Source organism: Psammomys obesus, unplaced genomic scaffold (genome assembly GCF_907164565.1).
Source record: "Psammomys obesus unplaced genomic scaffold, mPsaObe1.curated_primary_1811, whole genome shotgun sequence".
NCBI classification, from domain to species: Eukaryota; Metazoa; Chordata; class Mammalia; order Rodentia; family Muridae; genus Psammomys; species Psammomys obesus.
In genome coordinates, this window is record NW_026590767.1 from 4,898,994 (window position 1) to 4,922,613 (window position 23,620).

At 40.7% G+C, this 23,620-nt stretch overlaps 1 protein-coding gene across 2 annotated transcripts in view; it reads left to right on the plus strand.

Annotated features, from left to right (window-relative positions):
* The window catches only part of Edrf1 (erythroid differentiation regulatory factor 1), a 36,598-nt gene extending 14,050 nt beyond the window's left edge, over positions 1-22,548 (plus strand). For both annotated transcript variants that reach the window (XM_055608893.1, XM_055608894.1), the window contains 13 exons: positions 601-861; positions 2,724-2,795; positions 3,092-3,242; positions 5,805-5,993; positions 6,261-6,461; positions 7,723-7,941; positions 10,128-10,351; positions 11,885-12,043; positions 12,203-12,352; positions 13,388-13,541; positions 16,290-16,405; positions 18,011-18,162; positions 21,752-22,548. In XM_055608893.1, the coding sequence (XP_055464868.1) occupies positions 601-861; positions 2,724-2,795; positions 3,092-3,242; positions 5,805-5,993; positions 6,261-6,461; positions 7,723-7,941; positions 10,128-10,351; positions 11,885-12,043; positions 12,203-12,352; positions 13,388-13,541; positions 16,290-16,405; positions 18,011-18,162; positions 21,752-21,923 (2,220 nt within the window). In that variant the 3' untranslated portion in view covers positions 21,924-22,548. The remainder of the gene's footprint in view (positions 1-600; positions 862-2,723; positions 2,796-3,091; positions 3,243-5,804; positions 5,994-6,260; positions 6,462-7,722; positions 7,942-10,127; positions 10,352-11,884; positions 12,044-12,202; positions 12,353-13,387; positions 13,542-16,289; positions 16,406-18,010; positions 18,163-21,751) is intronic.
* Positions 22,549-23,620: the final 1,072 nt, after the last annotated feature.

A 23,620-nucleotide genomic window follows, 5' to 3' on the forward strand; every position in this document is an offset into this window, starting at 1 on the left:
AAATTTCATTTGTGGCTTCTGTTAACATGCCTTTTGGACAGATCTGTTTAGTGATGAGCACTCATGTAATCCTAGTAGAGTGTGCATTTTTTCTTTGCTTTATCACAATTAGAAGGCCTTTTAAATAGGTTTACTACAGAAGCAAGATTTGTCAGTAAGGGAGGCTCACATTCCATACTTAGATTTCCCCTCTTGTGTATATTGAGTTTCTCCCTTGTAGTCATAGATTATATAGTAACTGTTAGTTGCCTACTAAAGATTAATAGTCACGGGTTATAAAGAGACACTCACTTGGGATGAGATGGAATTTGCTAGTATTCTACTTATGACACTTTACACATGAAAGCTTGTCGTCATTGGAATAGGAGGAAGGAGGCAGAGTACACATAATTTCTAGAAGGAAGAAAACAGTCAGTCTGGGTTTCATAGAGCATACTTGGTATTTGTAGCTTTGATTGGGAACTGTTCTTTTTGTGGTATCTATGGTGAAAACAACTTAGCTTTAGACTTCCCCCTAAGACTTTTTCAGTGTGGTGAGGCAGCTTCTGTCTTTACATGTATCTTTCTTTCTTTCTTTTCTTTTTTTTTTTTTTTGATAAGATTATTGCTTCAGCCAACTACATGCTATCAGAGCTTTTCCAGTTAGATGAGCCTAAAAAGGAAGAAAGTTCAGACTCTCCTTTAAATGAGAATTCGGATGAAAGCTACAGTGAAGAGGAAGAGGAGATGCCTGATAGTGATGAAAATGGCTCCTACGGCACAAGCTCTGACCCAGCAGACGATAACAAGGCAGTGGCTATAATTAAGTCTGTTGGAGAATTGTCAGTACCAGAAAAATACAAGTCGATTCACCAAATCAGAGTAAGCATGCTTTACTTGTATTTATGTTGTTAGCCTTGCAAACATGGTATTATAACTCACTTTGTGTGTTCTAGAACTTGACTTTAGAAACCGCACAGCGGAGTAAAATTGCCTGGAGTAACCGACCCACATTATGTAAAACCATGATAAACAAATGTGCTAACCAGGCATTCATATTTTACTTTTTACGTAGGGGGATTTCCCTTTCTGGTGACCAGTGTTCAGCATTGTCCTCTTTCTGTCTAGTATTTGAGTTGCTGGTGAATTACAGCTTGTTTGATGAGGATAGAGTCAGAGTTGAAAAAGGGATGGCAGTTTGGTGTCTGTGTGGCGAAATCTGGTGAATTACCACTGTATTACCAGTACTTGTTTTTGTGCTCTTGTGTCTGCTGTGGTTGAGACCAGATGGACCTTAACAACTTCATCCTCATTAGGTCTGTTTCTTGGCATGAGTTACACTATTCTATTGTCCATCTGTTGGCAGCAGTGGATTATTGTATACAGTGCCTCCCTGTGTTTAGGTACAGGTCTGGCTGCTTTCTAAACTGAAATACACTCATGTACATTTGAGATGGGAACTGTATATCCAAATAACTTTCGAAAGCACAGCTTTTTTTATACCCTAAATCATTGTCTGATTTGACCTGCTTTACACACACACACACACACACACACACACACACACACACACACCCCTTTTCTTTTCCATAAAGAAAAGTATCAGAGTCACCTAAGGTCCTATGCTGTTGCTTCTGCTTAGAACATGCTTTTCCTGATAACTTTTTCATAGCTGCCTTTTTCTAGGCCTGTGTCTTGACTACATAATGTCACCCACTGCAGGAGACCTTCCCTGACCACTTTGGCCAAATCGTACTGTTTTATCTCTCTCAGAGCCTTTCTCTACTGATAGCCTTGTACTGTATGTTCCCTGTCTTCACCAGAGTGTAAGCTTCTGTCTAGGACGTGTAATGTGTGCCTACAAATAAATCATTACCTATCTATCTAAATGTTAGTTTAAATTCAGCTTGAGTCCCACATTTTTCTAGTTAAAACATGATTACTACACTTCTGTAGTAATCTGGAACTGCATTGTAACAGAGCCCTGGACTCACAGGACAGTTGGATGATTTAAGGATGGTATGGAGTGTTAAGATCCTCTGATTTTACAGAGTTCACTCTTTATCAGTGTTGGAGACACACAGAGTGTGGTCATCTTCACAGGAACATGTCTTAGCTTTGCCTGACCTGTGTTGAATGACTTAGGAGTTAGTATGTGGGCTCCTGGGACCCTAATTCTCCATTTGTTCACTTTGTCCTCTGACGGTCCTGAGTCACCTGAATGGGTTTTCCTCTGAAAGCTAGTGTGGTTTCAGTCTCCCAAGAATTAGCAAGATGAAATGCCCTTGCACTTCGTACTGTTTAGTAGTTTGAGGCTATTAACTGGTTTTGTTCCTTAATTAAGCAAATAAAGGGACCTTGGTTGATGGGTGGTACCTATTAACCTACTGTTAAATTGATGGTGTACCTGTGTGCTACAGTCAGTGTTAATAGAAGTTAAGCTGGTCTATTTGCTTTGGTGTGCCTTTTATTTATCTAAAGCATTGCTACTCTTCACTTTTGTTTTTATCAAATAGAATTACTAGAAGTTTAAGTGTTGTGCTGCACAGATCCTGAAAGGTCCTTTTAAGCAAGATTTGAAACAGTCCTTAAAAACATTTTTATCAGATACTTCATCAACCTCAATACAAAGTGCTTTTCTAAATTACTGCTTTGCAGCGTTGTAATAATTTTTGGGAAATGAGAGTGAGCTGATTTATTGTAGTGATAGCATGCTGGTAACTTGTCAATGCTTATCTCTGAAGCCCAGTTGTGCGTTTCCTGTTTGCCATGACACAGAAGAGCGCTGTCGACTCGTACTTAGCTATGTGCTGGAGGTAAGTCTGGGTTTGCTCCTCATTGATCATTAGTCTCCTTATTTGCAAGCAGCACATGTTTATTGGTGTCTAAACATTTTGAATGATGCCCTGCAGTGGTTTTATTTTCTTCATCTAAAGTGAAAACCAAACCAGTTTTTTCTAAATCTTTCAGACCACATGTAGTTCTAAGTATCTGAGAAAGTAATTCTGCTGTGTGTTTAGGTTTTGGTTGACTACTATTGAGTGAGATATAGCAGATGTTTTTCTTTTTAAGAAGGGAATAAAGGTGTGTATTGTGTTTCTACTTTTTAAAGGGTTTAAAATCTGTAGATAGCAGCATCAAAAAGGAAAATGACCTTCCAGCAGCTGACCCCAGCACTCCTATCCCGTTAAAATATGAAGATGAATCCACAAGGGGCGGTCCCGAGGGGCTGGAGAAGCAGATGGCCTTGTTTCTGGACAAAAGTGAGTTGGTTGATATGCAGATAATGTCTTCATTGTAGCCAGGAAAAAGCTTGTGTCAAGGAACATATTGGAAGAGGTTGCGAAGGAAGGCATGTAAATGGAAAGTCAAAGTAGCCTTTCCTTAAAGGATAATTTCAAGATTCTGTAGCTTTCTGCCCAACAGAGTTTTAGGGAATTGCTGCCCTTGGTAAATATTAGAATATTTTAAGAGCAAAGAATTGAGAACCAGGCCATTCATTTAAAACTTTGGCTCTGGCCTGGCAGATGCAGGTGGATTTCTGTAAGTTCAAGGCCAGTCTGCTCTACAAAGAGAGTTCCAGGTCAGCCAGGGCTATTACACTGAGAAATCCTGTTTCCAAAACAAAACCCAACAACAGCAACAAAGATTTTGACACTGAAGGACATAATCTCTATTCAGTAGAGCTGTTTTCTTTCTCGAACTTCAGACATTGGCATCTGCTGTTTGGAGGCTTGTAGAAGATTTAAAGGAATGATTAGATAATGTGCTTAGTGCTGTGTTCATGATGAACAGCTACAAGAGATGGCTGCTATTGTGTCATAGTTGAATGAGCTATAGGCAGCTTTTAATTTCTAGAAGATCCTCTAAGGTCACCCCTCACCATGTGGACTTGGAAATAAAAATCTTGTTTCTCACTTTAATGTAAGTTCTATTTCCCTTTCCAGTTACACTGTTAGTTCCAGTTTGGGTTTTTTGAGATTTTATTAATTTTAAATTGTATGTGTATGGGTGTTTTGTATACATGTGTGTCAGTGTTCCGCATGCATGCAGTGCCCACAGAGGGCAGAAGAGGACATTGGATACTCTGTAACTGGAGTTAGAGATGTGAGCCACCATGTGGATGCTGAGAACAGAACTCGGTCTTTTTGGAATAACAGCCAGTGCTCTTAACTGCTGAGCCATCATCTCTCCATCCTGCAGTTGCAGTTTTTTGTTTTGTTTGTTTTTTTAAACATTTCAAAGCTTATTTTTTGTTGTTCTTTGGGGAGAGTGTTTGTTTGTTGAAGTAATATGAATGTAGAAAAGACAGGGCTAGAGGGCGTAGATTCCTTTGTCCAGTACTTATGTGGTACTCCTTGTGTGCAAGGCTCATTCTGTGTACGCAGAGAACCAGGACTTCACTGTTGTGATCTAAAATGTCTTTGCTTGTCTCTTTTCCTTGTTGAAAACCCTTCCCCAATGCAGGCTTGGTGGCTCAGTTGTAGTTGGGTCACTTGAGAGGCTGAGGGAGAATCATTGCAAATTCGGTGGTAGCCTGGGCTGTAGAGTGAGACTCAAGAAAAAGAAAGATAGGACTGAGATGGCTCAGTAGTTACGAGCTCTTCCACAGGACCCGGGTTCAATTCCCAGCACCCACATGGCAGCTTGCAGCTGTCTGTCATTCCAGTTCCAGGGGATCTGATACCCTCACTAAACATCAATGCACACAAAATTTAAAAAGAAAAGGAAGAGAAAAGGGAAGAAGGAAGGGACGAAAAGGTTATCAGTCTTGGTCACATTTGCATTCTCCACTCTGCTGTCCATGTTGCTTGTGTGTGTGTTAAAACCAGCCTATATCCCGTTCTCCTGTGTGAAAACAGCTCTGAATATGTACACAGCTGTGAACAAGATCTTTGTTGTTGTTCTGTGTCCTCACAGTGCCTCACACGCAGACAGTGCTTTTGGCAGCAGAAGATAAAGATATAGGCACAACCCAGGCCATCATAAGTCATAGCAGCAAAATACCTTAAAAATTATGTATGGCATTAATAAAGAAATTACATAAGAAATTACATCAAAAAAGAGAAAGAAGTTAAGCCATGATCTGGGGTTCTTTATTCCACAGTATTTTGATATTATCAGTATAGTTAGAGTATTCTGGGACAGTGTGTGCTAACAAAGTAATCCTTTAACTTTGTGTCACCGTTTTTCTGTGTCTGATACCATTGTTGGCATAAAAAGATCATTTAACAGATTGGAGAAGGTAATAAGGGTGGACTTCAGTAGAATTGGTTTTGTATTATGGATCATTATGGTTGCCCTTCTGTATCCAAGCTGGCCTCAAACATAGGCTGTTGAGTGCTGGAGTTAGGTACGAGTCACTGTGCCTGGCAACTTGAGTGTTCGTGATAGAGGAAATGGTAAAGTACAGAAGCATTTTGGCAAGCAACAGGTAAGAAATGGCTTTGGCTGATGGCCAGGAAAAATACTGGAATACAGAGTTAGCATGTGGGCCCCAGTGAATAAAGAAGCTGGACTGATATTTGGGGGCCTCTGCTTTACAATGTATACTATTTGGTAGTTTGATGCTGAAATTGGAGACAGCTGGTAGGTGTCATGGGTTGAAAGTAGCAGTGACTGACAGCAGGAAAGCTGAAGTCCCACACAAGGGTGCCGTGAAACTGCTGCTTGCTTCTCTGCCATAAATAGAAAAGCCTACTCAACCTGCCAGTAGCACCTGAGTCAGGAATGTTTCATCTGGTCGGTAGTTTTGTAAGGGTTTTTTGTTTTTGTTTTTTTGAGACTTAGATTCAGATAAAATGTGATGTTTCTCCCTGTTATAGTGGGCTCCCTTCAGAAGGGCAATTGTTCTGGGCAGTCTGGAATGACCCCTGGTTCTTGGCAACATAAAATGAAACTTCAGCTAATTCTCAAGTCATCAAAGGCCTACTACATTTTGTCTGATGCTGCCATGAGTCTTCAGAAGTATGGAAGAGCATTGCGATACATTAAGCTAGCTCTACAGAGCCATGGTAAGCCACTATAACAGAAGGCCCTGCGGGGAGGGAAGCATCTGAGTTATAATGACCCTTCACCTTCACTCCTCTTTCTTAAAAATCTGATTTTAAAGCAGCACCTTCCAGCATGTTGTATTTTAGTGTTGTAACATCTTGGTGTGAAGTGTGCAAAGTCCTGTGTCATGTGATATGGATAGTGGCTGGTGACAACCTCTTCACCTTTGCCATGAGTATCAATTCTGATGTCCTTGTGGGCTCTCCCTCTCACCGTTGTTCAAACAGATACTTACTGCTGCCTCTGCACCAACATGCTTTCTGAAGTGCTGCTGTTTCTTTCTCAATATCTGACACTCTGCGGTGACATCCAACTCATGTTGGCCCAGAATGCAAATAACAGAGCAGCACACCTTGAGGAGTTTAATTACCAAACAAAAGAAGACCAGGAGATCCTCCACAGTCTCCACAGAGAGTCCAGCTGCCAGGGTATGTGGACACCTCCCTTGTTCACAGTGGGATTATCTGCCCAGCTCATGAATATTTAAGTATGCTTCAAAAGTGTCAGGAATATTAGTTTTTTTGGTTAACTGTTTCATATCATAACTTTTCAAGTTTTAAAATTGAGCATGGGTGAGAATAGTATAAACACCTTTAATTCCATTAAGGGGAGACAGGCAGGCAGATCTCTTTGAGTTTGAGGGCAGCTTGATCCAGGACAGCCAAGAATACATAGTGAGACTATGTCTCAAAAACAAAAATAAATTGAGTATGATTGCATGTGTTTATATCAAACAATGTTCAAATATTTTACAAGTATTAATTAAAACCAACAAAGGTTTGAGTACAGTTGTGTTGGCTTTATGTACTCTTGCTGAGATTTTCATGGATACACATCTAGGTAACTCTGCAAGCCAGGGTTTTGGAGGGGAAGAAAAAGTGTTGGTGAAAGTGGGTTAAATACCTTCTGAGTGGACCCAAGGAGCTAAGAGAAAGTTAACTTATAGCCATATGATTTTTTCATGTGTGCTTAAAGGAAGATTTAACTGAAGGAGCAGGATCCTTGGATCATAGCAACCATCTGAGCACACTGCAGTGGGGTGTAAGTGTTAGTCTTGGGTAATTATAACTAGGGTAGAATACTAGAAGAGAGAAAGAGATGTATCATTTCCTAGTAATTTTACCCTTTCTTTCCTTTCTCTTTCTGAAATGATTATTTTAATAGCCACAGTGGGAAAATTCTGGAAGATTTTACTTCTCCCTTCATAGTGATTTCATTTATAATACTGTTTAGTGTCTCCCATGCATTAGTGTCACAACAGGACTAGCACCATTTCCCCCAGTATTGGGTGTGGTGCCATGCTGAGTCTAATGTCACCCCGCAGCCTCTTCAAAACTTAAACTTGGCGTCTGTTTTATTTCAGGAGCTGGTCCCATCAATCCAAACAACACAAGCAGCATAGTTGCCTAAGTGTAGTAAAGACCTTTGGTTTATACAAGTAGCCTGGGAAAATCTGAGTGGTAGAAATATTTCATATTTATAGACAGAAAAATACTTAATTAATCTAGAAAAAATACCATTTTATTAATAGACATTTTTACTATGACATTTAAAAGCTTTGCTGTATTGATGGAATCTGTATTTATACTGTATTACACTTTTTTTCTTAAAATGTCAGGTACTGTAGGTACTAAGGAGGACGGGTTCATAATATCACTTGTGTTGATATATATATTTTTTTTCTTTAAGGATTTGCATGGGCAACAGATCTGTCTACAGACTTGGAAAGTCAGCTTTCAGTTAGTTGTAAATGTTATGAGGCTGCTAATGAAATCTTGCAATTTAGTGACTTAAAAAGTCAGAATCCAGAACACTATGTACAAGTGTTGAAGAGAATGGGAAACATTAGGAACGAAATCGGTGTGTTTTACATGAATCAGGCTGCTGCACTGCAGGGTGAACGAGTAGGTGAGTGTCCTCCATGTCTTTCTCTTCGTTCCTGTGCTTGGAGAATCAGTTGCACTAATTGTGAGTGGAGCAATGAACTGGTACTTGAGGGTGTGTAACTACAAGGTTCTCTGTTGCAAATCTTAAGAAATAAAGTTAGAGAAAACATTATTTCCTCTGGGATTCATTCTTTCTGTTATTTTCCATTCTAACTTCTGTACTTTAGACCGGTCAATTCAGAAACAGCCAGGACAGCCATGTTCCATATTGGATGTGCAGCTGGCAAAGTCTGCTCTAAATGCAGATCTCTGGGAAATATGCTAAAAAGTACATGAAGTGCAGTGGAAGGGGAAGCTGTCCCAGTTGTAGGGTATTTGAAGGCTTTAGGAAAGATGTTACTGTTGAGTAGGCAATCCCTTAGAAGTGTCTGGATGTTCCTGGCAGTCTTTGGATGCAAATGAGGAAGGAAAAGCTCTGGAGGATTAGTGTGCAGAGCACAGGAGCCTGGGGTGAGGGTAGCAGCCAAAGGCCACATGTGAGTTCAGGAAGCAGTGGGTAGAGGCTTAGGCTGCACTGGATTGGTTTGTGGACTATGCATCTGGAATGGTCTGATTTATTAGTTGATTGTAAGTGTTCTGAGAGCTGTATAAGGGAGGGTGCTATCCAGTATGAAAAGCATCCCTGTAAGGGTGGTACATAAAGCCACTAGAGTAGCTGTTAGTGCAAAAACTAGGTGCTAGGAGAAAAGGGGAGGGGCCAGGCTGGAACTGAGGGCCACAGATAAACTGAACACCTCCATTTGCCTGCTAAGTTGTGAACTGCCTTGTCCCAGGGGATGCAAATGATCCTCCAGAGAGTTCATTGTTGGTGGGAGACCTTAAGTGCCCAAAGGACATCTAGAGTTTGTCAGTGGGAGAATATGTGGTATAGTCAGAATCAAGGCAAACTAGATAAAACACAGACTATAGTCTCTTAAAACTATGGAACCATGATGTGTGTTTGAAGCTTTATAATACAGTGCTTTGCTCAGTTATCTTTACTTAGTTGGTTTTGATTGGCTGTGATTAAATGTGTTAGTCTGCTGAGAGTGCTAAGTAATAGAATTTACACTTGCTAGTTATGAATACTGGAAGTCCAAGGTCAAGACACCATCAGGATTGGATTTCTCTCAGATTTCTTTTTCTGACTTTCAGAAAGCCACTGTGTTTTCATAAGGTCCTTTCCCTGTGTATACCTTTTGTGTCTCTTCCCATTCTTGCGGAGATCAGAGTCATATCAGCTCAGGGCGCCTCATTCTTTCTTTTTTTTTTTAATTTTTTTTCTTCACAATTTATTCATTATATATCCTGATTAAAGCCCCCCTCCCTCAACTTCTACCAGCTCACCCCTCCCCCGATCCCCTTCCCTTAGTCCATGAAAGGGGGAGTTCTCCTCCTCTGCCATCTGCCCATAGCTTATCAAGTCTCATCAGGACTTCCTGGATCCTCTTCCTCTGTGGCCTGGCAAGACCACATCACTAGGGGCGAGTGATCAAAGAGCAGGCAATCAAGCTCATGATAGAGGCAGCCCCTGCTTCCCTTACTTGAGAACCCACATGGAAACTGAGCGGCCAACCAGCTACATTGAGCAGGGGGTCGAGGCCTCTCCATGCATCGTCTTTGCTTGGTGCATCAGTCTTTGCAGGCCCCCCTGGGCTTAGATTTTTATAGCTTTGGTGGTCTCCCTGTGGGCTCCTATCCCCTACGTGTCTTGTATTCCCTCCCCCCCTTCTTCTGTAAGACTCCCTGTGCTCTGCCCAAAGTTTGGCTGTGAGTTTCAGCGGCTGCTTTGATTCCCTGTTGGGTGGAGCCTTTCAGAGGACCTTCTATAGTAGGCTCTCTTCCACTGCTTCTGGTGTCTATCCTGTTTGCCATTCTGAATGAGATTTAAGCAGCCTCCCTAGGATCCTTCTTGGTATTTAGCTTCTTTAGGTCTGAAGATTTTAGTATGGCTCAGGGCCTTATTCTAAATGACCTCATTTAACCTTAATCACTCTCTTCAAAGACCTAATCCTAAGTATAGTCACATTGTAAGCTAGTGAGAGTTACTGCTTCACCTTAGTGACTCATGAAGAATGTGACAGGCATCAGAGAGAGTGCTACAGTTGACCCCATTGGGTTCACACTGATCTCTGCTTATGCAATTGTTTTCTTTCTTTCTTTGTGAAGTGAGCAAATCTGTGTCTGCTGCAGAGCAACAATTGTGGAAAAAAAGCTTTTCTTGTTTTGAAAAGGGGATTCACAACTTTGAGTCGATTGACGATGCTACAAATGCTGCCCTTCTGCTGTGCAACACAGGAAGACTCATGCGGGTCTGTGCACAGGCGCACTGTGGTGCAGAGGATGAGTTCAAACGGGAGTTCTCTCCAGAAGAGGGTTTGTATTACAGCAAGGTAAGGTGGTTGCCTTTACATCAAGCCTCATCTACTCAATTTCATCACTAAATAAAACTAAAAGTGATTATAGCATTCTGATGGCAAAGGAGTAAACAGCTCATAGGAATAGTAAGGTATTAGTGCTGAGGATGGCATATGGAACTGTTGGGGGAAGATGCTTCAGTAAGTGGTGTTGATGCGGCTGGAGTTCAGTGTACTAAAGATCGGCAAAGAGAGAGTGAAACTGGGAAAGTACCAGAAGATGCAGATGGAAGGGTATGTGCCCCACCCAGCATGGGAGATAGAAATGAACATCAGAGAGTAAAGGTGGAAGCAGGTCAAAGTCTAGCAGCAGTGATCAGAGCACAAATGACAGGTAAGGTCAGAGGTGAATACACCCTTAAGGTAGGAAGAAAAGTTAAGAAATTTGAATATGCAAAAGGGAAAATAACCTTTTAAAGTAAATGCTCAATGTTTTTTTTAATTTAAAAATTACAATTTATATTACACATAAAAATTGAACCTGAAGTGATGGCTCAGAAATTGAAAATGCTTGGTGGTATTCCAGAGGACTGGCGTTTATGTGCCATGTTGGACAGATCACAACTGCCTATAGCTTCAGAAGACCCAAAGCTCTCTCCTTGCCTCTGCATGTACCCACACACATGTAGCAAACACAGACACAAAAGAGAAAGTCAGTCGAAAGAATGACTCTGAGCTGTTTGCTGCGTTCATGTAACCCTAGCACACTGAAGACTAAAGCACAGGAGGATTGTAAGCTACCTAGCAGAGACAGGCATTGACTTTATTTACCATGTTGCACATTGTCTCTAGTGTTGGAGAGAGTACAAGAAATGAGCCTATGTGGCCCAGGAGGTAAGGACACTTGACACCAAACCTGATGACCTGAGTTCAGTTCTCAGAGCTCACATGGTCAAAGGAGAAAACCAACTCCAAAAAAGTAGTCTTTGACATGACCACTTAAATTTTCAGCTCTGTTGAAACTAAATTAAGCACTCGTGAAAATATACTGGCATAGTACATTTTTAAATAAAAGTGACTTAAAAAAAAAACCACCCAAAAACCTATGTATCCACAACAGTTAATGGTTACCTGAATCGTAGCAAGTATCGCTGGGTGATGGAGCTTAATATGACTATTGTGAGAATATTGTGGGCAGGTATTTGAAGATGAAAGTGAGTAAATTCATTTTTTTAAAAAAAGTAATTTTTTGTAGTTTACTAGCTATACAGAATAATTTTCCTTCAGAGTGAAAAGAAAAAATAAAAAAACAGAGTACATCTTCCTCCATTAGCCTGGGTCAGAAAGCTGCACCAAGGACAGTCCCTGGAGAGGCATTCTGTCTGTTCAAAGACATCTTTTACTAAAATACTTACATTGATTCTCTTGTCTCCCTTCTTTGTGAAACTGTCCTTTTGTTAATTCTCTCAGATTAAATTGACGTCCAGTTGGTTTAAAACATGTTTCATTTCAGTGTACTCTTTGCACATGTTTAACAGAGTCCTAAATTCACACTTTCTCTCTTCACAGGCTGTCGATTACTATTTGAAAGCTCTAAGGTCATTGGGAACGAGAGACATGCACCCAGTTGTTTGGGATTCTGTGAATTGGGAATTGTCCACTACATACTTTACCATGGCAACTCTACAGCAAGATTATGCTCCATTGTCCAGAAAAGCTCAGGAGCAGGTGATAAAAGTTTCTGGGTTTTAAACTGAAGTCAACAGTACTTATTTCTTTATTTAATATTGCACATCAGTAATCATTTTTTAGAAAGCAATATTTAATATGAAAGTTCTTAAAAGATTATAAGCTTGTTCTCCCCTTTCCATTGAAATATATGGACAGATTGAGAAAGAAGTTAGCGAGGCTATGATGAAGTCCCTGAAGCACTGTGACGTTGACTCTGCAACTGCTCGGCAGCCCCTCTGTCAGTACCGAGCTGCGACCATCCATCACAGGCTGGCCTCCATGTACCACAGCTGTCTGAGGAACCAGGTATGATTATCCCAGATTGAATTCCATGCTTCCTTTATTTAAAAATATTCCTCACCCCTTTTAATTGTTTTTTGTCTATTTTAAATGCTGCCTCCTCTTAGCATGACAGTGCCTTTCCCTTTCCATCTATAACATGTACTTACTATAATTGGGTCTTACTGTGGAAATCCTGGCTAAATTACTTAATACTTGTTTTAAATGTAATTAGGCTTTGTATAGTAATAGTTCTGTGTACATTTTAAAATGCTATTCTTAGGGCTGGAGAGAGACCTTTCAGAAAACTCAAGTTCTATTCCTTGCACCCACATCAGACAGCTATAACTCTAGGTCCAGGAGGATCCAGTGCCTCTGGCCCCTGCAGGAGGCTCGTACCCTCAAGTACATATACTCCTCTTCCCACATAATTAAAATTTTTTAAATAAAAATTTAAATATAGTTTTCCCATTTTTGTGAAATGGAAAATACATGTTGAAAGAATGATAAGGAAGCCCCAGTGTGCCTGGACTGGAGGTCAGAGAATGGAAGACTGCTCTATAAAGCCCTGGTCTCCCTCCTAAGTGTTCTTTCATGTTTAGATCCCCTGTATTTTTACAACTGAGTTTTATTTATTTTTGATTTGCTAAGAGCTTGAAGGAAGGAGTTATACTGCCTTTTCTCTCATGGCTCACTACCTGTCATTGACCATCTTGTCTCTGAGACTCATCTGCACTGATGCATGCAGTCCCTTGTTTCTTTGGCTGAATTTTACTTACTTTTACCTGAGTGTCTTGAAACAAGGACTGTTTGTGCCATTCAGACTACCTAGAACCCACTGTTTAGTAGTTGGCTTACTGAGAACTCATGGTTCTCATGGTCATCTTATTCATGTTAGGATGTCCATAGCAGGTACTAAGTAGGATTCTAATTCAATGAACTTAAAACTTATAGCACAATAAGTAATAAAAATGATGCAGGCAGAATTGAGTAAGAATACGGAAGCCTGAGCCTTAGGATTTTTTTTTTTTATTATTATTATTATATTATTTTTGTTTGTAGGTTGGTGATGAGCACCTTAGGAAGCAACACCGAGTGCTGGCAGATCTACACTACAGCAAAGCAGCAAAGCTCTTTCAGCTTCTCAAAGATGCTCCCTGTGAAATGCTTAGAGTGCAGTTAGAAAGGGTGGCATTTGCAGAATTTCAGATGAGCAGTAAGTCTGACTTCTCAGATGTGTGTGTGGTGGCTGTTTTCTGCATCATGTTAGGAGGAGGCCAAGCTGTGTGTATGGCTCTTGGATATAAGGAGAACCATTGTCTTGTTAATTTGCCCATAGTTAGATTCTTCCCTACGCTTTTTGAAATACTTTTTAAAACCTGAGGAGTGAGTAGAGATTTTTAAGACTGAAACAGTCTGGAAAGCTTGGGATAGAAAAGCAGCAGCATGATCACTCATTCCCTTTAACTATGGAAGTGACACCTGGCAGCTTTCATAGTATGTAAGAGAATGCTGCTGTAATAATCCCTGCTTGAGCTCAACGGATAAGAAAGTGGGGAAGGGTGACAGGAAGTGAGAGGGCTTCATCGTGTGTCATCTTCACAGGAGAGATTAAGTCAACATTTTGGCCACTTAATGCTTCCCGGGTTCCCTCCCTGAGGTTCTTGCCCAGGGCTCCCCTTGCCTGCAGTGGTAGCTTTTGATACCTCTTACGGTAAGGAAACTATTATTTGAAGTACTACAACTCATTTTATTTCATCTTGATTTTTTTTGTTTTATTTATTTATTATGTATATAATGATCTGTCTGCATGTAAGATGTGCATGCCAAAAGAGGGCACCAGATCTCAGTATCGATGGTGAGCCACCATGTGGTTGCTGGGAATTGGATTCAACCTCTAGAAGAGCAGCTAGTGCTCTTAACCTCTGAGCCATCTCTGCAGCCCTCATCTTGATTTTTTCGGTGTTACAAATTTAGTTTATTAAAACTTTGGATTTTGGAGCATGCCTGATAATCTGATTTTGGAATTAGGGGAGCTCAGCCTGTAAAATCTATACACCTTCTCCAAAATAGGGAGACAAGATCTAAATTGTTTCTGTGCCCAGGCACTCGTGATTAGGGCTGTTAATGTGTACTGTAAACATGTGACTTAGTTTGTGTGAGGTACAGAGCCCTTGAGAGTGGCATAAGAAACTGCGGGTTTATTGCCTGTATGTAGGGACCCTGGAAGGAGAGGAGGACCGTTTCTACAACTATTCTATGCAATTTTTATTGTTTCTTTTCCACCAATGTGTATGCATGGCTATGGGATGGACTAGGCTCTGGGTAACCTTTCACTTTCATCTTGCAAATTTCTGACTTGTTTGAATTCTTTAGGATCGCCTTTTTTTCTTTCTTTCTTTTTCTTTTTCTCTTTTTTTTTTTTTTAATAAAAAAATTAGACACTGGAGACATAACTGGATTGGTGTAGTTAATTCCTTTTGGAAAACATTTAAGGGCAAGTGAGATCGCTCAGCAGGTAACAGTACTTGCTACCAAATCTGATGACCTGAGTTCTATTCCTGGGACCCACAAGTAGTCATCTGACCTCCAGATGTGTGCCATGACACATGTGTACCCTCCCCATACACAATAAATGTACTAACAAGTTTCAAACCATTATAGTACTGTGAATGTCTTAGAAAAGTAATGGAGAATACCATAGAAAAATAATGAAGATACTTAAGAGGAGTTAGCCATCTTGGTGGGATTTCTCAGCGACATTAGTAAATGTTGTCATTACTGACACTACTTCATCTTAGATTACCCTAGTACATGGGGCTCTTGCTTACCTTCCTTATGCCTGCTATCTGCTCCCTGCCCCAAAGGCAGTTCACATAATCAAGAGCTTACCTTCCAGATGCCACATCTGCACTGACATCTTATTTGTCCATTGATTTTAAGGGGAGTGGGCTATTTTGAAAGCTTGAGATGATACTGTAAGGGAGGTGACCATTAGTATAAGAAACTATGGTGGGCAATTCCCAAGCCCATTTTCACTTCTGATGCTAGGCACACCTGAGGACACTGGGGGTTTTAGTGGTTTGCAGAAGGACCTAGAGAACTCACTGTTTTTACAGCAAAACCAGCCAAGGAAGAGCAGGAGTGCCCAGAAGTAAAGCTCTGTAGTGTGTTCTCAGTATAGTTATGGGTAGTGCTGACCCCACCTCTTGCCAGCAGGGATGTGTAACTGTGGAGTCCAGAGTGTACGTTGGTATTTGGGTATGTGGTTGAACTTACACTCCAGCTTCTCTGGAAGATATCACGCTGCAGCCCAGGGACTCCATAGAAATTGTATTATTATAGTGTCCTCAGTTAGACAGGCACTTTTGTCATATACACTATTCAGAGGACTTATATATAGATGGCCTTGGGAGCCACAGAGAATGGCCAGCCTTTCTATGGTGATTAATCCTTTATTTATAGCAGTGCACCACACACACTGAATGTGGACAGAAAACAGGGGTAAAGGTGCCTTACAGTGGCTGAAAGATTTAGACAAGTGTGACACTCAACTTACCTCCATTTACAGTAGGACAACCAATAGTAAGGCTAAACTAACCCAACCAACTTCAAACAACTAAATAGTAGGGTGACCTTTGAACTCCAGGCACTTGTCTATTGGTCCCCTGTAACCTAATGCTTTAGCCACTGGCTCCTATTGCAGAGAAATTGTGAGCTCACCATACAGAGTCAAATGCTGAGGCAAGAGAACATTACTACAACTACATTAAAAAGTTAAAGGTATTATTGTAGTATAATGCTTTGGCTAGGCTGAGTTTTTCAAAAGAAAAATTAGTAAACAGGTTAGTTTTTGGTTTGTTAGGATTGTCACAAGCTGCCTTTATAGTGCTTGAAAGTAACATTAACACTGGGTGGCTTCCTAGGTTTGTAGTTTAGAAATGATTATTTGTATTTATTTTAGGTCAGAATAGCAATGTTGGAAAGTTAAAAACATTATCTGGGGCGCTTGATATCATGGTGAAAACTGAGCATGCATTCCAGCTCATCCGGAAGGAGCTCATGGAGGAATGTGACCAGGTAATTGAAGAAAACATTTTTTTTTATATGTCTTATGCTAAATGGTAAATGTATATAACAGGCACATGGCACATACTTACAATGTTTGCATAACATTGTATACATAGCATTGCATGAAAATACAGTACTAATTTGTTTAAAGCTTTAGTCTGTTTGTGTGTTATAACAAAATACTGGAAGCTGGGTAAGTTGTAAAGAAGCTCATTGGCCCGTAATTGTGATCCACGTTAGCAGATCCAAGTACCATGGCACCATTGTCCTGGTAAAGGTTCTCTATGTTGAACATGGTGAAATGGAAAGGGAATAGGCCACGTGCAGAATGAGCCAGGACATGAAGTAGCCTCTTTGTAACATATACACTTGTAGGAACTAGCCCACTGTTGATGCAGAAACATAGCTCTCATCACTAAGAAGGAATGAGATAAGTTTATACTGCAGCCACATGGCTGATCATAGCCTGGGAACACAGATGAGTATCATCAGTTTTCTGAAGGCATATAGTAATAGAACCAATTAAATACATTGGTGGGAATATCATACAGGTGAGTTACAATAAAAGAAAGTGGGGCATCTCTGTTACAGGTAGGCCTCCGATGCTAGCTGATAGTATCCTTAGCCTTTGGGTTGGCAGAAGCTAGGAATCTATTAGTAAATTACAAAAGAATTTACCTCATTGTCACAAGGATGGATGTTAAGTAAGACACAGGTGGGCAGGGAGTGTCTCTGAAGGGTACCAAAGATAGTCTAAGATGATTTGACCTGCAGCTTTCCAGCGCTTCACAGTTGTGGAAGTTTTAATCAGTCCTATAGAATCTTTAACATTAACACACATACAGCTCCCCCACCCATGTACCCACCCCTTGGGAACTTTAGTTTACACCAATTACATGGGTGGGGGCGCTGTATGTGCAGTCTCCAGAGACAACACTGAGAAGGTAACACCTTCCCTGTGTCCGTGTTGTAAGTTCATCAGCTCATGGCCACACAGTGTATAGGAGCCTCAAAGCACAGCCTTGGACAGTTCAGGCAAAGGCCAGTGGTTATGTTTGCATGATTGCATTACTGACTGACTCACTTTAATGCATGTATATCTTTTATATAGAATGATCTTTAGTAGCCATAGTTACAGAGGGACCTGTTCGCAAATTACAAAGCCTTGTAACTTTATTCTTGTTTGGAGGTGTCTTTGCCTTTGCTTTCCAAGAGCAGGGAAGGCTATGCTCTCAGTTCTAGCCAGCTTCCCAGGAGCATTTATTTGTTCCACAAGCTCCATAGCATAGTCCAGCATTTCTGCTGAGTGCCCTGTGCTCCTGCCTCCCTTACTTTTCTATCCCTGGGTCCTGGCTAGGTGGTATCTGTTTCCATGTTGTTTCTGTAACAACCAGTCAGTGTTGGGTAGTCATAAAATTCCCATGCAGGATTCATTTCTTTTATGTCAGCACTTCTTAGGTGTGGGGGTTTATCTGTATATTTGTTAGAGAGCTTTTGGGTCTGCTTTCTGTTTGTGATTCCATAATCTGCTGGATTGAAGAGGCAGCTTTGCCATCAGTGTATATAAAACATGAAAGGAGGGCAGCTTAGATGAAGTAACTGTGCTGTCTTTAGTCTAAGAATGATGAAACTACACCGGCTGCTGATTCTTCACCTAATCTTAATCGAGAGGAAGTGATCAAACTCCTTAGTATATTTGAATCTCGTCTGTCATTCCTTCTCCTTCAATCCATCAAACTGCTCTCGACATCTAAAAGGAAAATGAGGTAAATTACATGGTTATTTATTGAACCTTCTTTGCTAATGTTTCACCTATGGAAAGAACGTGAAATCTCCATTGATTTAAAGAACAGGTAGGTTGTATTTTTTTATGTTGTGCATACAAAATGCAAAATTTTTAAGTAGTATTCCCTTGTTGGGTAAGAGTCCTATCCATGTCCTACAGCCTATTCATAGGGTAAATACAACATTGGAGAGACAAGTAGCCCTGGAATGAAGACCCTAAATTGTTTGTAGTAACACTTATAAGCATGCTTTTTATGTGAATTCAGGACTGCTGAGGGCTAGTTGCACCCTTAAAGGTATAGTAGAATGTTAGTCTCGGAAGCTGGGGTGTTAAGGTGGGGAGAAAAACTATCAAGTACACAGCCAGAGTGTTCCCAGGTTCCTCGGCTGATATGTGCAGTGTTCTGTTTCATCAGAGCTGTTCTTTGGCATCATTAACTTGAAATTGAGTACTAAGTACTACAACATCGTGAACATGATATAAAACCACAAATGCAGTCTAACCCACATTACAAAACATGGAAAAATAAATGAAAATGCACCCACATACATCATTGTTAGTAGTTAAGTTTGTCTTACCAGTTATCTTAGGGTATACGTAAGATAATTTTTGTCTTATGTGTTAATTTTATACGCAGTGTGACTCAGTGTTGTGAGTTTTGACAGCATTCAGCATTCCAAAGTTTCTGTCTACTAGAACCATGACACACAGTCCATCACTCCACAAATTGCTTTTTGCTTATGTTAAGCAATCTGATCTTGTGCAGTTTCAGAGTTTTCTCTTAGTGCCTCTCTCATTAACTGTGGTCATTTCAAGCCCCCATGAGGTAGCCCCTCAATGTTGTCTCTGCCCTGTTTGCTAATTTTTTTTTTTTAATTGCCTGTACTGCTTAGCTCTGAAGTGATGAAAACTGGACATCTGTTAGGACAGGAGAGGCTGGTTTGGTCTGTCTGAGAAGTTTTACCCGCCAGGTGTTCAGTTGAGCTCATTTTTATAACATGCCCAGAGAGAATTCAAGTTACATAGTTGAAAATTTCTTCTTGCCATGACAACCTTTTGTATACCGTAGGACCCAAGTTCTAACAATAGTAGATAGATGTCCATGGCTAAAGTTCTACCTCTGAAGTTTTACTTTAGTTGACTCTAGTCCAAATTATTAAGTGGAATATTCCAGAAGTAAACAATTTCTAAGTGTTGTGTACCATACTGCACAGCCTGATAAAGTGCATGCTGTCTCAGGATGTAAATCATGCCTTTGTCCAGCATATCCGCACCATACACACTGTTAAGTCTGTTAGCCATTTAGTAGCTTCTCAGGCATCAGCGTGTTGTAGTGCTGATGGCTTGTATTCATGTAGCCTCTGTCTTGCTTCATAATGGCCCCAGACTGCAAGAAGGGCAGTGATGCTAACAGTTTAATATGCCGGCTTTAAATGAAAAGGGATGAAAGTTCTCAGTAAAGAAAGAAAACAAATGCTGTCTGTGGGTTGCTAAGACCTATGCTTGCTGATCCTTGACTGTGTCTACTATAAGCTCAGTTTTATCATGTGTAGGGGAAATATACTTTTCTCTGGGGTTCAGTATACCTAGTTTCAGGATCCACCAAGAGTGTTAGAAGGTGAAGGGGTGATTATACCTTTAGGGTGAGGTAGGTCTGTGGAAGGTGATTCCTAACATCCTGGGCTGTGTCCTATCCCTTTACACCATATCTCAGAGAGACTGGCTTCACACATGCTGGTGCTGCCAGCCACATTGCACCCTGCATCTCCTCCCATGGTCTTTCAGTCTTTTTGGGAAGGGAGGACCAAGGGAGCCAAGACTTAGTTGATTTGGGCATACCTCAGTCACCATCCTGAGTAATTGTCTCTCACCTACGGAGGGCTTTATTGGAGGAAGTCTCAAGTATGCAGCAAGGTGTGTTAGCATGTTCACTACCATGTAGTGTATATACCCATACATCTTTGCAGAGAACCAGAAGGCAGCATATAGTAAATAACACATAGTGGAGAAGAGGCTCTTGGCTTTTACTGCCTAAAAACCTAACTGCAGGTAGGTTTTTAAGATTTATTGGTGTCCACAAGGTGGCAGTATATATAGGATTCTGTGAGCTAATTCAATGATTTTTCCCGAATCAGTGGTTTAAGTGATTGGAAATCAGGTAATTGTTTGAGTCTTTTGATAATGTTATCACAATAGTCCTATGTATGACCTAGTGATTTTTGTTTCTGATCAGGTTATTAATGTTGAAGAATTTTTTTTTTTTCCAAAACATGGTTTCTCTGTGTAGCCCTGGCTATTCTGGAACTCACTATATAGACCAGGATGGGCTTGTACTCAAGAGATCACCTGCCTCTGCCTCTGGAGTGCTGGGATCAAAGGTTGTATGCCATCACACCTGAATTGAAGAAAATTTTAACCTAAAGTTTTCATACAGGCTACATGTCCTATGAGCCAATTTGTGCTTTTAGATATATTAAACAAAAGAAACATGATACTGTGGCAAGTTTGAAGCAGATCACTACGGTTACTGAGTCAGTGACTTTCGTTGTTTCACTCATGCAGGTGAAAACAGCTAATAATTTTATTGTTGAAAAAGCAGACTTAGTTATCTTCTTGGAGAAAAGGAAATCAAAATGTGACCTTAAACAGAAAGGAACGTTAGTAGTTTGTTTTATTTTGACTGCTGTTTCTCCCCCCCCCCCAGCCTGAGGCCAAATAAGAAAGTGGGCTTAATAATTGAAAAGCTTAACTTACATGGGTTTCTAGTAATTACAGTGAGATCTAAAAAATTAAGATTAATTCTCTTATTGAGAATTATTTTTCAGGTTGTTGAGAGTGTGCTTCATGGTATGTTAGTTACATAAGTGCTGTTTCACAAAGTACAAATTTTGTTTATTAAGTTTCAGGGGATTTATTTCACTTTGGATTAAGAATTGAGCTGTTCTCATCATTTTAGCATTCCTTGCTGTAGCAGAGTGGGACCTCTTAACATTTTGCAGGCTTTAGGATTTGAGATGAAAAGCTATAAAACAAAATCTGAGGCTCATGGAGCCCTCTTGTATAGGACAGAGAAGTAATTAATAACATCATGGAACCAGATACATAAAGTAATTAGTTTTATGAGTAAAATGGTAAATAAGGTAAGCTACTAAATGGAAAAAGATCCATTTGACATGTGGAGCCTTTGAATAGTAACTTTAGTTCAGTGGGTAACAGTAGGTTAAGAAAGGGCATGATCTGTACAAGTTGTAAGAAATTGAGTCAGGAGTCTGTGACAGCCAGAGTTCAGCTGCCAGTTGGGATGTGGGCTGGTGAGTAGAGGAATGGCCACCAAGCCTCTCCATGCCCTTACCAGTCTCAGGTCCCACTCTACTTTTTCAATGACATGGATTTGACCATGTTTTTGTGGTTGCTCACTGTGTCTTTTCCCAGTGCCTTTGCCACTAAGGCAATGGTCTTTCTTTGATTCTGAGCAGCCATAAATAAGTGTGGCTACTCTAGTAAGTGCCTGCTATTTCCAACTAACTCCTCCCTCTTTTCCTTTTACCTGTCTGTTTTTAACTGAGTAGTAACGCTGAAGAAGATACAGTCCTCCAAACCAACAAGCAGATCTACTCCCAGCTTTTGAGAGCGACTGCCAACAGAAACTCAACTGTGCTGGAGAGAATTGAAGTCATCATCTGTTTGCTGGAACAGCTTGCATCTGGGAGCAGCGGATTGAGTAGCAGTGTTGTCCCCTGACCCAGAGTTGTACCTGGGGACTGTCTTTCAGTGCCTTCCCAATCTGGAGCTGTTTTGTCCACTTGGTGCTGAGTCTTATTAAATGTGAGGAAACACCATTTAACAAACTCTGCAGTAGAAACTCACTTCCTATGGCAGGCAGAGCATGTGGGGTGCTTTGGCTCTTTCTGTGGAGGTGAAAAACCAAAATGGAACTGAAAGCTTCCCGAATGTATTTCCTAGAGAAGTACAAGGTTCCTTAGTGGTAACAAGACCTCCTGTGATGTGATTATTCTTGCAAATATTCTAGCAGTATGTTAAAACACCTGAGTATAAGATGAGATTAATTTGGATAAAATGTTACTTTGGTCAAGAGAACTTTTATCGAAGTGATTTTACGGGTTCACATGGCTTGTGGAAACACTCTGCATATCAATGTGTTCTAAATTGTACAAAGTGTACCCTTTCTAGCTGTGGGCGGGGTTTCTGAAGACTGATAATTGTGCAGGTCTCTATTCAGTGCATGTTCTAAAGGACTCACTTTTCTTTGACTTTGTGTGACATTGGTAAAGAATAGGTACTATCACTTTTTCATTTTAAACTTGAAACTGTGAATAAAGTAAGAGAACTATTTTGAATAAATAAGTTATTTATTTAAAGTACCTTGGTATTTCCCACTTGCATTCTTCACACTGCTGTGATTTGATGTGCTTGTGATTAGCAAAACCTTATGAAGTACATAGATCCTAATGTTCAAGGCAAAGGTCTCACACCAATTCATGCTCCTGAAACATTCTGCTGTGCCATGCTGCTCTGGGGATCTTATCCTCTTGCATGAGTACATACTCTGCTGTCACCAAAGCCTGTTGCATGTGGGGCTGTAACAGTTTCAAGGAAGTGTGCAGCACTTACATCAGGCAGACTTTTGTGCTTGGGTGACACTCTAGTGTCCAGCCACTGCTCATCTCTTCCCACACCAGCCCCTGTTGTAGCTGTGGGTTTCTTTCTGTCACTTGAGCAGGCCTCTGTTTCAGCAAGGCAGATTCTCTAGCCATTTGTCTAGTTTGATTTACATTGTCCTTGGAACAAATTTGCATCTATTTAATCATTGAAAACCTTAAAGTTTTGGTGAAATTGCAAAGCTTTTGAACCAGCTCATCAGTCCCATTTCAGGACTGCTGTGTTCCTTTGCCCCTGCAGTGAGTATGCACATAGTAATGCACAGTCCTTCCTCCATTGGGGAGCCCTGGCTGCTTCCACTGAGCATAACGCCCCTGGAGCAGGTGAACGCAACAGGATTTCCCCTCTTCCCCAGAAACAGCTGGGGTGTTAAAGCTGTTTGTCTCCTCCTGATAGGCTAGGGTCAGATAGAAGGGGAGGAGACCACACCCCTATCAGTGGACTGGGGAAGGGGCATGGGAGGAGATGAGGGAAGGAGGGAGGCAGAGCAGGATTGGGAGGGGACAAGGGTGGTGGCTACAGCTGGGATACAAAGTGAATAAATTGTAATAAATAAAAATAAAAAAACCTACTTGTCTCCTAGCCCCTCTCCTTAGCTGAAAAGCCTTCCGATAGGAGAATGGTTTTTAAGGAAAGTAGAAATTCTGGCTTTTTTCCTTGTTATAGCAATAACATGAACATTTCTGTAGGAGAAATGAAAGATCCTTCTCAAATGTGTTGTAACTACTTATGTTGGTTTATATTAAAGCTTCCTGAAG